The sequence below is a fragment of the Penicillium atrosanguineum genome (genome assembly GCF_028827265.1).
Source record: "Penicillium atrosanguineum strain IBT 20685 chromosome Unknown utg000008l_segment0_segment0, whole genome shotgun sequence".
Lineage (NCBI taxonomy): Eukaryota > Fungi > Ascomycota > Eurotiomycetes > Eurotiales > Aspergillaceae > Penicillium > Penicillium atrosanguineum.
This window is the reverse complement of record NW_026623140.1, coordinates 891,646-905,823: the sequence shown is the minus strand read 5'-3', so window position 1 is coordinate 905,823 and position 14,178 is coordinate 891,646. Positions and strand designations below refer to the sequence as shown.

Sequence of the window (14,178 nt, the reverse complement as noted above, 5' to 3'; positions counted from 1 at the left end):
GTATGGGGTGCCTATCCCTAGCCCCTATCCCCAGTCCCATGAATTTCTACACCCGTGTTGGCTAGGGCTGGATAGGGCGCACACAACATTATATGATAAACATGTGTTTAAGTAGCATCGCTGGTCTATCTTGAATAACCAGCGATTAGTTTGAATATCATCATACCCATTAAATCAGGCAAATCTTGCATTCTCCGCTTGTATTCTGCCTTACCACTAGCACCCACCACAGTGATCAACACTCTGTCTTTTGCGACTGGACATGATCTAGGCCAGTGAACAAAGAGAACCGTGTGTCGCAATTGATAGCCCATTAAAGCAGGGAAAGGATCGAATCGGTCCAATTAGGGCTTCGGTAATCGTCAGGGGTTTTTGTTTTGTTACAATTTGAGCTTCATTCCAGGCCATTTCAGTTAGTATCAACTTCAAATTCTTGTGTCATTCAAAAAAGAAATCTTCATTCATCGATCCATCTAGCCAGATTTGTAAATATTTGAAAGCATCAAGGTCCGTTTTCTCGACCGAGATCTCGACAGAAGGATCCTTGCCACTGATGGGTAACTTTCGTTTCGGTGACTCGCAATGACTCCCCAATATATTGACAGCTCTCAAAATCAACAAGAACGAACGAAAAGTCCTCTTGAAGCATGATAGTCCGGAATTTATATCGTTATGGACAACGCCAAGCTTATGAAGATGTTTGATAGCGGCCAGAATTTCACTGAGGTTCATGTTTTCTTTTACGAGCTTGCGCACAGTTGAAAAGAAAGCGACCCTGTTCAGACGTGGAGGACTCACAGCTCCCAGTAATGTGGAGTTATATCGTTTGAAGCATAGCCCAGAAACTCGTCCGTTGGTCTTTTGACAGCCGTAAAGGTTGCAATGTTAGGATGCGGGTTCTTGCGAAGAAGCTCGCACGGTTCAACTTCGCGAGTGATTTATTTTCAGAGATTCTCATTTGTACACGCAAGAAGACTTGTTGTTTTCACGTAAAGCGCTGACCAAGGGGAATCACCTTCGGGCGCCTATCCTCGGTCTGAATTCGCCCAATTTCCTGAAGGTTTTCTAGCGCCTTAGCTAATTACATTGATCGGTCCGTTTTCCTTAATATAATATGCCATCTTGCCAGGCAGAAACCTGGATATAGGAGAACTTTATTTTGCCATGAAGTTTTTGCAAGGCTCGCTGCGTTGCAAAACCTCCAATTCAACGTGAACTATCGGTTTGGGGAAGCTGCCTTGACGGAGACAGGGATTAGTTATCAGAATGAGAAGATAGAGGGGTATTGATGAATATACCCATGCTTCCTCCCATCAAATTATCTCGAGTCACGTAGTGAACTAGGCCAACCTGGGACGAGACGAAATTGTACGAGACAAATGATCTGCAATGCTTTTTCATCACAGTTGGCTGAGCTAATTAAAATAATAGTATCTCCTGGTGTTTTCCCCAAATGTTAAGCAGCCCGACTTTCTTCGATTAAATGACGCAGCATTTCCGCTGCAGCAACAGCAAACCCGGGATCGTTGATCTGTCGGTCATCTCGGACGATTGGAATGCCACTATCACGTAGCTCCTCTTCCAGGGTGGAGAAAAGTACCTCATCCACTTCAGGATCCCAAAATGCCTGACCAGGGACATCGATCATACTTACTCCACCCGTTGGGAGAATCACCTTTGTCCATTTCACCCCATCACCCCGAACATTCCTCGCAATAACCTTCCCAATTTCCGCACACTCCTCGCCAGTAGTCCTCATCAACGTCACAGTAGGATTATGGTGATGGAACAGCCTCTCGTTCCCCTTCAAAAATTCCCCAGGAACACTCTCTGGTGTCCCAAAATTAACCATATCACAAGCACCCACACTTACAACCCTCGGCACATCTCTCTTACTCGCAGCACACAACCTTTCCCCTCCAGCACTTAGAACCCCACCAACAACTTCATCACAGATCTCCGTCGTCGTCAAATCAAGCACAGCGTCCAAAACACCCTCACTCACTAACCTCTCCAAAGCCCGCCCGCCAGACCCCGTAGCATGAAACACATAAACCTCACACCCCTCCACTACCTCCTCAAGATACTCCCTCGCCCTCGTAACAGCAGGCGTCGTAACCCCAAACATAGAAATCCCAATCCTCACCCCTTCCACCTTCTCGTCCCCTTCCTCCTTCTTCTCAGAAACCCTTCGCTGATGAACATCCGCCATTCCCGCCACCGCCGCAGCTGCATTCTCCAAAACAGTCTCAAGTACCCGATTTCTCCCCGCAATATCAACAACACTATACATCATGCATATGTCCGTTTCCCCAATATATGGCCCCACATCCCCAGACGCCATAGTTGAAACCATCAACTTGGGAAACCCAACCGGTAGCGCGTCCCGCATGAGCGTTGTGGCTAGTGCAGTGCCGCAGGATCCTCCTATACCGAGAACGGCGTGGATACGATTTTCACGGTAGAGAGCCTGGACGGTTTCCGTAGCGTAGGGTATGAGGGCTTCTATGTAGGCTGAGCGGTCGAGCGTTGGGATTCTGTCTTTGTCCGAGGTGGAGGAGAGGATGATGGCATGGGGAACGTCAATTGAGGGGTCGGTTGCTGGGTTGCGGCCTATGTCCATTATTAGGACGTTGGTTTTTGGGGAGAGGCGGGATTTTGCGTAGAGGAGTTCGGGGAGCTTGGTGTCGCATGTTCCTAAGAGAAGGATTGTTGGGGTGGTCATTTTAATTGATATATATGGGGTGAGGGGGTGGGATAGGATATGTGTATTGGGGAGATGAGGCGGGGGGTGTAGTGAGGGGTTGTAACGTCATGCGTGGTGGTGGTGCAAATGCAGGTATACTCCATGGTGGGGCTTTGGGTGCGAGATGTGCACGAAAAATGAAGAGTCGTGTCCATAAGGACATATGAATTGAACGAATACAAGGCTTCTCAAGCCAAAGAATTACTTCCAAAGCGCTGTCTAGAAAAAATCTACGAAATGAAAACGAGGTATTCACAAGCGAGTTATACTCGACTTTGATTATTTCAACTGTGCAGCCAAGTAAGCAAGCACAGGACTAAGGTATCAAGAAAAGAAAAGGATCCCATCCGTACGCAGTGTTGAATGCAAGACCATCCCAGGTCGACCCACGCCAGTAAACAGAAAACAAGCACTTCTCCCCCATCCACCACGGAGGGAGCCACACTTTTATGCCGTTGAAGACAACCACTTTTGAGTTCAATGTTGATGAAGAACCCGGTAAATGCCAATCGTAACATCGTCGAATCATGTTGAAAATCTATATCTCAAGAAAAAAATCATAGAAATAGTGGACGCAATTGGAGGAAAAAAGGGTGGAGGATGCGCTTAGTAGCGGTAGATCTCGCTCTTGAAGGGACCGTTGACGTCAAGGCCGAGGTACTCAGCCTGGACAGAGGTCAGCTTGGTGAGCTTGGCGTTGACGTGGTCCAAGTGGCACAGGGCAACCTGCTCGTCAAGAGCCTTGGGGAGAACGTAGACACCAACATCCTTCTTGCCGCCCTCGCCGAACTCGATGTACTTGGCACCGAAAGCGGCATCCTCGGCCTTGAACAGAGCGATCTGGGCAAGGACCTGGTTGGAGAAGGAGCAGGACATGACGAAGGAGGAGTGACCGGTGGCACAGCCAAGGTTGACCAGACGGCCCTCAGCAAGCAGGATGATGTGCTTGCCGTTCAGGAGGTAGCGGTCAACCTGGGGCTTGATGTTCTGGACGGACTGAGAGTTGGCCTTGAGCCAGGCAACGTCGATCTCAATATCGAAGTGACCAATGTTGCAGACAATGGCGTCGTTGCGCATGGACTCGAAGTGACGGCCGACAAGGATGTCACGGCAGCCGGTGGTGGTAACGAAGATCTGACCGAGCTTGGCGGCCTCGTCCATAGTCTGGACCTCGAAACCCTGGACAGCGGCCTGGAGAGCGTTGATGGGGTCAACCTCAGTGACAATGACACGGGCACCCATGGAGTGGAGAGCCTGGGCACAACCCTTGCCGACATCACCGTAACCGGCGACGACACCGATCTTACCGGCGATCATGACATCGGTGGCACGCTTGATGCCGTCGATGAGGGACTCACGGCAACCGTACAGGTTGTCGAACTTGGACTTGGTAACGCAGTCGTTGACGTTGATGGCGGGAACCTTGAGCTTGTTCTCCTTCAGCATGCGGTACAGGTGGTGAACACCGGTGGTGGTCTCCTCAGAGACACCGAAGCAGTCATCGAGCATCTCGGGGTGCTTGGCATGGACGAGGGAGGTGAGGTCACCACCGTCATCGAGGATGAGGTTGAGCTTCTTGTTGTCCTTGAAGGCAAACAGCTGCTGCTCAAGGCACCACTGGTACTCCTCCTCGGTCTCACCCTTCCAGGCGAAAACGGGGACACCAGCGGCAGCGATGGCGGCGGCGGCGTGGTCCTGGGTGGAGAAGATGTTGCAGGAGGTCCAAGTAACCTCAGCACCGAGAGCAGTGAGGGTCTCGATAAGGACGGCAGTCTGGATGGCTGTGGATAGGTCAGCTTGGAGCTTCTTTGGCTGTGTTTTGGAAGCACATACTCATGTGAAGACAACCAGCAATGCGGGCACCAGCGAGGGGCTGGTCGGGGCCGTACTTCTCACGGATGGCCATGAGACCGGGCATCTCAATCTCGGAGAGCTCAATCTCCCGGCGACCGAAGGCAGCCAGGGACTGTTGACAAGGTATTGTTAGGCATTGGGACCAGAAAGAGTAAGACGAGGGATACGTACGATGTCAGCGACCTTGCACTTTTGAGCGGGGGCAGCCATGATGTATGGATGTGATTAGAATGCTGAAGGAAGATTGTCAGAATTGAATGAACATAAGGAATGAAATTGAGGGGGGTCGTACGAATAAATAAGAGGATGGAGTTGGGGATGAGAGAGGGAGAAAGGAAAAGAAGAAAAGGAGGGAGGTGCAGATCCAGAGGAGGGGAACCATGGAAAACTCTCTGCGGTTACTAAAGGGGACTGTCATGTAGCGGTACACGTGTCTGTGTGTCAACTACCATAATTAACAAAGTACTGGTACCTATGAATCATCCCACCGCTGATAGCGGGGTCCTCAATCACGTGCCCGATAGCGGCACTCCTTTGCCCCGTTGGTGCCGAACGGTCCTAATCCACTCGTACTCAATATTTGATGCATGTGCTGGCAAAAAAAGAGGGTCATTATTCATAGTACATCGTGGCCTCTAAAGGCAAAGAATGGCCGTGGCTCCATAGCCCCAGAACTCGACAGAAAACAATCGAATCGCTCGTATGCTGACCCAGACCTCTGTGTAGAAACGGAGAAACGTTAAGGAGTAAAAATGACACGAAAATGAGAAAAAGAAAGAAAAGAAAGAAAAGCAGTAATTGGGGCTAAAGCACAAGGCATTCCATTCCCTCATCAATCCATAATTCATCACACGTCCGACGCAAGAAAGTACACTAGTAGGCGATCTGCGGCGCATCTGAGGTGGCTCCATACGGATTGCCATCGTGATAGGAGACACCGTTGTGAGCCGGAGAATCAGGGTATTCAATTTCATCCGGCCATCGATTTCGGCCAGGCCCATGGCCTTGACTGCGAGACCGACGCTGCTCACGCTTGACAGCCCGCTCGGCGCACTCATGCTTGAAGTGGCTGTTTTCTTTGCGTTTCTCATTGACCTCCTTCCACTCCCCATAGGCACCCTTGATACCGAGAGCCGCGAGACCCACCGCGAAGGCATCCATGGTATTCGCTTTCATGCGACGTTTGCGAGCCTCCTCAGCTGTAATCTTTCCCTCTTCCAGTTCCTTCATCCGCACTTTCCTCTTCTGCACGCCACCGTACACTCCATGGGCTGCGTGGATGGTCGCAACGGTAGCCAGACCAGAGGTTAGTAGCATATCACGCTTCAGCTTCTTCGATTTCTTCTTCTCATCAGAACTATCACCTAAGTCAGAATCACTCTCGGAGCAGTCGCACCCTTCATCGGCGGATCGAGCGCGTGTGCCGTACGCGCCGCGTGGTGCGCTGGTGGGTGCTTGGGGGTTTGAATTTCGACCGTTCACAGAACGATATGAACCTACATCTCTCGAACCTTTGCCTCGTCTGTCCCTGGATGCCCTGCTGCGATAGTCACTTTCTGCGTCCGAGTCGGAATACTCGTCGTACCGCGGGTCACGACGAGAACGCCGCTCCCCACGGCGATCATAGTCACGATCGCCACGGTCTCTGCTCCGCTCACGCTCTTTGCCTTCTTCTCCGATGCCCAGGGCGGCCATGCCCTTGTTGATGTAGTCTGAGACACTCTTGCTGCGTTTCTTGGACCCCCGGCGGTCATCGTCACTGTCGTCAGACCCGCGGCCGCGAGGCCGGGATCGCGAACGCGACACCCGATCAAATATCTCTTTACCGGCAGCGGCCAAAGCGCCCGTTGCGGCGAGATCTTTCAGAGCGCCACCGGACGAACGACTGCGGCCATTACTACCACGACCGCGGGACTGGGATCGTCCCCCGTTGACGAAGTGGGATGTAGCAAGACCTGCAAGGGTAGATTCGATGACATGACGGGTTCCGTGCTTTTTGGGATCTTTGTCGACCAGACCATCGGTGCCAGCAGCAGTGACAGCAGCGGTGAGAATGCGCTTTCCTTTGTCACCGGTCCACGCGCCGGGTTCTTTGCGGGAGCGAAAGGCTTCCACAGCACCAGCTGTAAGCGCGGCGCGTGCTGCCTGTTGCATACGCTGTTCACTGCGCTGGCGGTTCCGACCAGAGCGAGCGCCTCGATCACGGCTGCGAGATCGAGATCGCGAAGACGAATAAGATGATCGGCCACCGTGGCGGGAGGAAGAACGGCGACGGCCACGGGGATCTCGGTCGCGGTCTGAGCGTCTGGAGGATGAAGCAGCGGCACCGAGGCCAAAGGCACCAAGAGCAGTCTCGCCTAGAGACTTGCGGCGTCTGTTACGCGATGGAGAAGGGCTGGTAGAAGAAGCAGAGTCGTATCTGGAGCGACGAGGACCTGCGGGGGTTGTGTCAACAAAAGGGTGATCCCACACACTACACGCCAAGAAGGGCAAAACTCACGGCGATCGTCATAATTCCTGGACTGTCTCGGACGAGAGTAATAAGGATCGTAGCCACTGACCGACGACGACCGTCGTATGTTTTCATAAACGGGGCGTCGCGATCGCCTGGAGTCATAGCCGCGCTCGTAGACATAGTCCGAACCCGGGGGATACTCGCGCTGGATTTCCTCGACAGAGTCGTTGGTTGCGCGAGGATAGGTTTCTCTTTCGTAGCGCGAGTAGCCCCGCGGATGGTCATCGTAATAGTCTGCAGCGTAACCGGAGGCTGGGCGACGGTCGCGCGCGTAGCGACGATCCTCGTAGTATGCCATGAGGAAGGATAGAAAAGTAATACAAGAATGAAGTCGTAAGTGAGAACTTTCTACCGTTCACTGGGAATAGTTGTTGAAGGACAAAAAAGAAGAGTCAGGTCTTCAGCCTTTCAGCGGGGCAGGGCAAAGTGGCGTGACGTCGATTAAGGTGCAGGGATCAACTGGGGCTAGTCACTTGGCTGTGGCTAATCACTTGGCTGTGGCTAAGAGATTTCGGTTTCACAGATGAAATTCCACCCATGTTGTGGTGAGACGAGTTAAGTAACATCGGGGAAAATGTTCAGGGGCTGCCACCTCATATATCTAGTCTTGCCGATGACGTCTAGCGACATGGCATGGAGATGTTCGGCCAATGACTAGGGCAGTCGCTCGGATTGAACGCCGAGTACTGTATCAGACACTAGCGCCCGACGTCATCCTGCAGAGGACCGTGGCTGGGCCATCAAGGAAACTGACATCCCTTACCACTAGAGTATTCCTTCACCGCTCATTACTCCTTCCAGATCTAAATGCTCCAGGTGTGTGTTCACAGGTGTCTGTTCACAGGTTTACATGTGTACAGGGGGTGAATACGGGAGTATAGATCCGTCCTCGTTCCACGGGTCAAGCCCTCGGCCGGCCCCGCGATTCCGTAGGATTCCTTTCTCTACGATTCATTGGCACATCGACGTTGCTTGGTGCATCCAGAACTGGTCACACATAATCATTCCTTTCTTTCATGGTAATCCCTGCAAAGTACTATACATGAGTACATGGCAACACTTTCCCCTTCCATGTCGGGATTGCGCCAACCTTCGCACATAACACAGCTCGAAAATTTCAGATGCAAATGGTACATGGGGAGTATACAATAGAAAAGCAATCACAATGGTATCGAAGAAAGAAGCTTTCATAGAACATATGCTGGGCTTGGGCTTGGGCCTGGACCTCTCGTCGGACCGCCTGTGGATCCGGAAGGGTGGGCCATGCTGGGACGTCCGCGGGTGTAAAATGTAGGTCTGGTTATGGAATATCGCAATGGAACTCCTTGACTGAGAAATGCGCTAGAGGTCGGAGTTTTGAATCACACTGCGCAGCAGTGGTCGAAAGACATGGTCGTTAGAGAGGCGGATCGAATCCGTGTGCGAGTTTAGCGAGAGAGTAGTTGGATGGTAGGGTGGTCTCTTTTGACCATCCTGGCGGAGTAATTTGTTCATGAGGGATGATGCGGTCCACTGCCCGGAGGAGGCATGACACTCGCATCTGTGGACTGGCTGACAGTCCGGCTGTGTGTGGTAGACGCATAATTAGAGTCACCTCGGCTCATCGCCCATCTGCCGTCTGTCTCCGGTTCGGAAGTCGACCGCATGTCGTCAGAATGTGTGCGATGAGTGCGAATGTGCTGCTTCATATTGTCCTTTCGAGTGAATGCCTTGTTGCAGATAGGGCAATGCACACTCTTCTCGCCAGTGTGCTTCTTGCCATGGCGGGCGGCATGACCTGAAGTGGTGAATGTAGCGGAGCATCCGTGACTGGCGGCATAAGGGCACGGATACTTGTTCTTTCGTCCGGTACCCCGGGTACCTCCCGGCTGCGATTTCGTTTCTTGGCTGCTGGAAGGAATCTCGGGGGGTGTTCTAGGCGCCGCGGGCCCGCGCGAGGGATATCGTGAGTTGTATTGATGGTCCTGCCGGGCGTACGGGTGATAGCCTGAAGTTGATTGATTCGTCAGGTAGTCATAAACGGAGCCTTCTGAAGATCCCGGCGAGGTGGGCTGGACGGTTTCGGTCACCGGTTCCAATGGATGCCGGGTGCTTTGCGGCGAGGCCATGGGCGACACAGACGATGCATGCGGGCGGGCGTACTGGGAGTCGCTGACAGACGGGGCAAGCTGCTGGTCTGATGGGTAGAATGATGCCTGATTTCGACTAAGTCTGGGGTTGGACCGGACAGCAAACGACGGATGATCGTCATTGTTTAGGATCGATACAATGCTCGTCCTACCACTTGACATTTCCTCTGAACCCCAGTGAGTAGTCACCGTAGTGGGAAAGTTATACTGAACGGAGGGACGGAAGTCAGCACGTTGATCTGGGGTTTGATGTAGGAAGTCCTCTCGGCCTGAACGCTCGAGATGACTCGAGGGGATCAAGATATGCCAACGAGGCCGTTTGGTGGGAAGAGTCAGGGCAGAGAGAAGGGGAAGGAAGAGGCTCTGGTGTCTCCGGAGGCAACAAACGCACCAGTTCTCGAAATATGTTTGTCTTTTGCGTCGTACAACACGTCGACAACATTAGGTCCTGAGACGGCGCTTGCCTGCAGACCTGCCAGAAAGCCCGATGACTCGAGCTACAGTTCCCGTTCTTTCGAAGAATGGAAGGCGATACGAAATTTGATGGGATGAAACCGCGATCTCTCGCAAGATATTCGAACAGTTCCGTTCCCGTGATGGTTGACGATGGTGCTGACAATGGCGATGCCCCTTTTCACACTATTGAACTTTCGATTTCTTTCTCCACCAATTTGACGTGGGGAACACAATCCTAACGGCAGTTGCGAAATGGCCTGTGGATATTGCAGGGGGGTTCAGAATTCAACACCGGTGCTCAGTCTGCCGAACAGAAGCCGTTCTCTCAAAGATGCGCTACACGCGAGGACGCAGTTGAAGATTAAAATAATAGGGCCTGCTAGAGACAGGAGTTCGAGAGCAAGTTAGGGTCAGTGGGTGGTTCGAGAGCCGATAGGGAGATAAGAAAGTTGATCGTGGGGGGGAGGGGGCAAAGAAGAAGGCGTGACAGACGACCAAAGCTAAGGAGGGGATGTCGGGTATCAAAAGTAGATCAAAAGAATACAAGAGCAAGAAATACAGTTTGTGGATGGGAATGGAAGAGGAAGAGAAAAGAACGAGAACCAAGAAAAAAAAAAAAGGATATCTCAGGAAGTGCCAATACTAAATATGCGAAGCCAAGCTTCCAGGGTCTGTACCGCGAGGCTCCCCAGAAGCTCCATGTATTTACATTCAATACCGAAGCCGCTATCGCACTCGCAGGTCGTTAACGGTGGAGCATAGCGGATCACGAATCCCCGTTCAGGGCGTATACGGAGTTAAAAGCGAGAGAGAAAAAAAAAATAAAAAAAATCATAAAAATAAAAATAAAAACATGTCAGGTATTGCCCCTAGAAGAGTGGCACCGATACTTTTGTCGTAATCAATCAGAGAAGGAGAGAGGACCCCTACCCACCCCTGGAAACTACGGCGGTTTCTGTGCAGACGAAGACCCGTTTCTGGGCTCCGTTTCTTCCGGCCCGCCCCATCACGACCCTGGCGGGGACAGACTCGTCAGCAAGATCTGTTCTGGCGCGTAATTTATTTTCCTTGGCTTATCATATTCATCGCCTTTTTTTAATTCGTTCCTCGGTGTGGCTGTCCCCTTGTCTATGGTTTGCTCTCTACGTAGAAATCCGACTCCGCTCATATTACCAATAGAACTAGGGCTTCGGCTGGCCCAAGCGAAGTCTGCACTGGTAGCTCCACCCGGACAATGCAAGCTTGTCGGTAGAACTACGGGCAAAAGAGAGAAAGAAAAAAAAAGAAGAGTTCGGGTCAACCATCCAAAATGCTCGATTTCCTGATCCATGGACCCTGGGAATGATAACTAATCGGCGCTGGGACGCCGAGTCCGGATTTTCCGGTCGCTCGGGCAATCCTTTACCCACTTGACAATTGTTCAAAAATTGAAAATTGAAAAGACGGTATTGTACTACGTACCGGGCTATTGGCGGGCACTCCCAAAGATCTGAAGCTATTAAGAGACGCCTGGGCTAGGCATTTCAAGGCTGGGCGAGCCGCTGGAGTCCGGGGACATACGTAAGGCGATGATGTTGCGCTTTGTGTCCTGTCTCGTTTGGGAACTAAGCTCCGGCTCCGAGATTTCGTGCGGTGGAAACAAGCGTATCTTTCATGATCCTCCTGCCGTCCTAATTTCCTTGGTATTGGCTTTTACTGCAGGGCCCTGTAAATCCGATCGTCGTAGGGCGGTAATTTTATTTTCTTCTTTACAATGAACTCATGCCAGAACCTTAATTGAGTCTTTGCCTTTGGACGTCCTCTCTCACAACGTTGCCCTTGCCTCCCGATCTACGCAGCGTATCTTCAAACGACATTCTACACGGAGGGTATGTAGGAAGCCTTGTAATTTCGTCGCAGTCCCCGCAGTAAAATAGCATACGTACTCGGAAGTCATAGTAAAGATAAGGATAGACTAGCATCATCTACACCACTAAAATCAAAAAGCGCCTAGGGTTCAGGGGAGCCATGGCTTGTACGAGCCTTCGTACTCGTAACGCGTCCAGTGCCGCCCCGCCCCGGGGACCATTTGCGCGGGGACTCTCCGCTCAGCGTACGTAAGACAGCGACGTATGAATCGTGATCATCTCGACGGTTACTCTGCGCTTTCAATAGGAGCTCCAGCTGTCTGGCATCTGCCACTAGCTATCCCTATTGTGAAACCCTGACATCAATCGTCTTTTTATCGCGTGAATACGCCATCACCTCATCCTTGCCCACTTTTAATTTTCACCACCCTGCGACCCAGGCCTAGCCACTAAGCCCCTCGAGCGTCAGCCATAAGCCTACATGCACACATGGTGAATGCCGATCAGCCAAGCTTCTGTAAACCGATCTCGACCTTTTAATGTAGAGCAAAACAATTTGGAATAAAATTAAAATAAAAAGGTGGTTCGTGCGTCGAAGCCGACCGTTTGGGGTGTCTCAAGCCGAGCGATGATTTGCTCGGCGTGAAGCTATGAACGGGGCATACGTACGCAGACTACGTATATCCACAAGCTGGGCTGACCAGCCCATCCCGATCTAGCACTGATACCTCCGCGTTCACGATAACTAGCACACTCAAGTCCTAGCTTCTTCGCACGACGACCATGATTCGTACGTCCAAGCCCTGGGAACATTACGCCACATGATTGACTTGTCAGGGTTCCTAGTGCCGTCCGTGTGCCACCTTCCTAGACCCTTGTTTATAGATTTTCCAGCTCGGATTCTTTCCTTTGCCGCACCCTGAATGCAGGGACTCGTGGCCACTCCCCTCCCACTTACTGGGATTAGACTAGCTTGGCCTCAACAGGTCCTGGCTAGCCACTATCCCCTATTTTGGGCTAGCGCAATGGAGGCCGCTAAATTACGGCTGTTTCTTCCACGCCTGCCCACGCGGCCTTTCGGGCTATCTACGCCATCCTCAGGATCGGGTGGCTCAAGGAGAATAGTCGACTCGTCCTTTTTGTTTGGTCTCTATTGACTTCCCGTGAAATGTTAATTTAGCCACAGGGACTGCCGCCAATACTCTGGACCAAAAATGTAAATTCAAACTGTACCATGACATTACGAAAATACGATACACCAGGTTCGATCGGAGAAAACATCACTAATCCCGACCGATGACATCCCCAATCTCCAGCAGTCCAGGCATCCACGCCAAGCTTGTGTGCTATGCACAGTTTTATGCGCACACAGCCACAGCCCCGTTTTCCCTTCCTGGTTTTCTACAGTGCTGCCTGGTATTCCAGAACCCCAGCGCACCGGGGCTATTGAATCCTATTCGACAGACAGCCAGCTTCGGCACTTCGCCTAACTCCATAGACGATCCGGCTCCCACCCTTCCGACTACTGTCGCAGCCGATCCTGGGCTATGGGGCCGGGACTCCTGCCTTGTCAGCCTGACACACCCACCCACATCCACCGATCGCTGTGGCGCATGGCATCTATGATCGGACTATTTCTAGTTTCGGATGTCCGTGCTTTCGATAGTTTGCAAACAGGGTATGCTGATAGTCCAGAGTGAGGCAGAGACCCGCTCCGAACTCTGTAAATAGTATCATCCCTGTTCAAAGCTTGAATTCTAATCGCGGTGGTTATAATAATTTAACCCTAAATGCCCGGAGCTGTAACTATCTTCGGTTTTGGGTCGATTCCATATTGAGTTATGGGGAAAGGGGACGTGGTAATTGCGTAAGTACTTACCGCGGGCTTCTAGACCTCGGGACCCTACTTGCACCCTGCGGTGAATATCTTTCCTATTTCGGTATTCGCTTCGTCGCTGACACATCAGTGCTTGCGCCATGATTTTGCTTGGATCGACGGGTCCGGTATATGGGGCATTGGGGAACACGTATGTCGACCCTGCATCTCTTTGTGGAGTCTAAATTTGAAAGGTCTTTTCAGGTCAAGTCCCAGATAGCCATCAAGCGAACTTGTTCGCTGGCTCTCACTGAGTAAGCTTCGACCGGGTTCCATCTCCCCCGCCCGCTATTGTTATCAGCCCACGCCAAACCCACATCCTTACTGAGTCGCGCGTAGGTAGGGTCCGGCCGAAGCTCGAGTGGGGAGGTGGGGGGACGTCGGGCGTGGCAGAGTAAACGAGTCATTGGTGACGAGGCCATACTCAGCCAGTTACAAAGACGTGACATATATCAAGTGGCTGAGCATGCACGAACGACATCGGAGCCCCGTTGGGTTCTTGATATACGTATCTCGGATCTCGGAAGGGATGTGTATTGAAGGCATACGCCTCCCATACATCACCAAATTAGGTTTTTGATGGATCCGTCCAAGCGTGGAGGGGGCTGCGAGTAACATAATCGCGGCCTCATCCACGAGGCTAGTGAATTCCCTTGTCCAACTGGGCGACAGCCTCCTGCTCCGAGGCTGCGTAAGCAGAAACGTCATGTTGGTGGGCAGGCTATCTGAACGTGGATTGGGACGTCGGTTCAGTG

General features: G+C 51.8%; 5 protein-coding genes across 5 annotated transcripts; all 5 read right to left on the bottom strand.

The window, feature by feature from the left end:
- Nucleotides 1-438: 438 nt before the first annotated feature.
- Nucleotides 439-1,121, bottom strand: N7443_009844 (uncharacterized protein; the record flags this gene model as incomplete). Its single annotated transcript, XM_056889900.1, is given in 4 exon segments — nt 439-775; nt 799-925; nt 1,003-1,072; nt 1,086-1,121. The coding sequence occupies 4 exon segments, from the start codon at nt 1,119-1,121 to the stop codon at nt 439-441; spliced, it is 570 nt and encodes a 189-aa protein (XP_056736391.1).
- Nucleotides 1,122-1,456: 335 nt separating this feature from the next.
- Nucleotides 1,457-2,725, bottom strand: N7443_009843 (Tm-1-like ATP-binding domain-containing protein; the record flags this gene model as incomplete). Its single annotated transcript, XM_056889899.1, has 1 exon — nt 1,457-2,725. One exon carries the CDS (start codon nt 2,723-2,725, stop codon nt 1,457-1,459), a length of 1,269 nt encoding a protein of 422 aa, XP_056736390.1.
- Nucleotides 2,726-3,352: 627 nt separating this feature from the next.
- N7443_009842 (adenosylhomocysteinase) lies at nt 3,353-4,810 on the bottom strand (the record flags this gene model as incomplete). Its single annotated transcript, XM_056889898.1, has 3 exons — nt 3,353-4,527; nt 4,580-4,712; nt 4,772-4,810. The coding sequence occupies 3 exons, from the start codon at nt 4,808-4,810 to the stop codon at nt 3,353-3,355; spliced, it is 1,347 nt and encodes a 448-aa protein (XP_056736389.1).
- A 663-nt stretch (nt 4,811-5,473) lies between these two features.
- N7443_009841 (uncharacterized protein) lies at nt 5,474-7,461 on the bottom strand (the record flags this gene model as incomplete). The annotated part of the gene is made up of 2 exons (XM_056889897.1): nt 5,474-7,035; nt 7,101-7,461. Coding segments are annotated over 2 exons (1,923 nt in total), but the record flags the coding sequence as incomplete, so codon positions are not given.
- A 1,144-nt stretch (nt 7,462-8,605) lies between these two features.
- On the bottom strand, nt 8,606-9,406 carry N7443_009840 (C2H2-type zinc finger protein; the record flags this gene model as incomplete). The annotated part of the gene is made up of 1 exon (XM_056889896.1): nt 8,606-9,406. One exon carries the CDS (start codon nt 9,404-9,406, stop codon nt 8,606-8,608), a length of 801 nt encoding a protein of 266 aa, XP_056736387.1.
- Between the last annotated feature and the right edge of the window lie 4,772 nt (nt 9,407-14,178).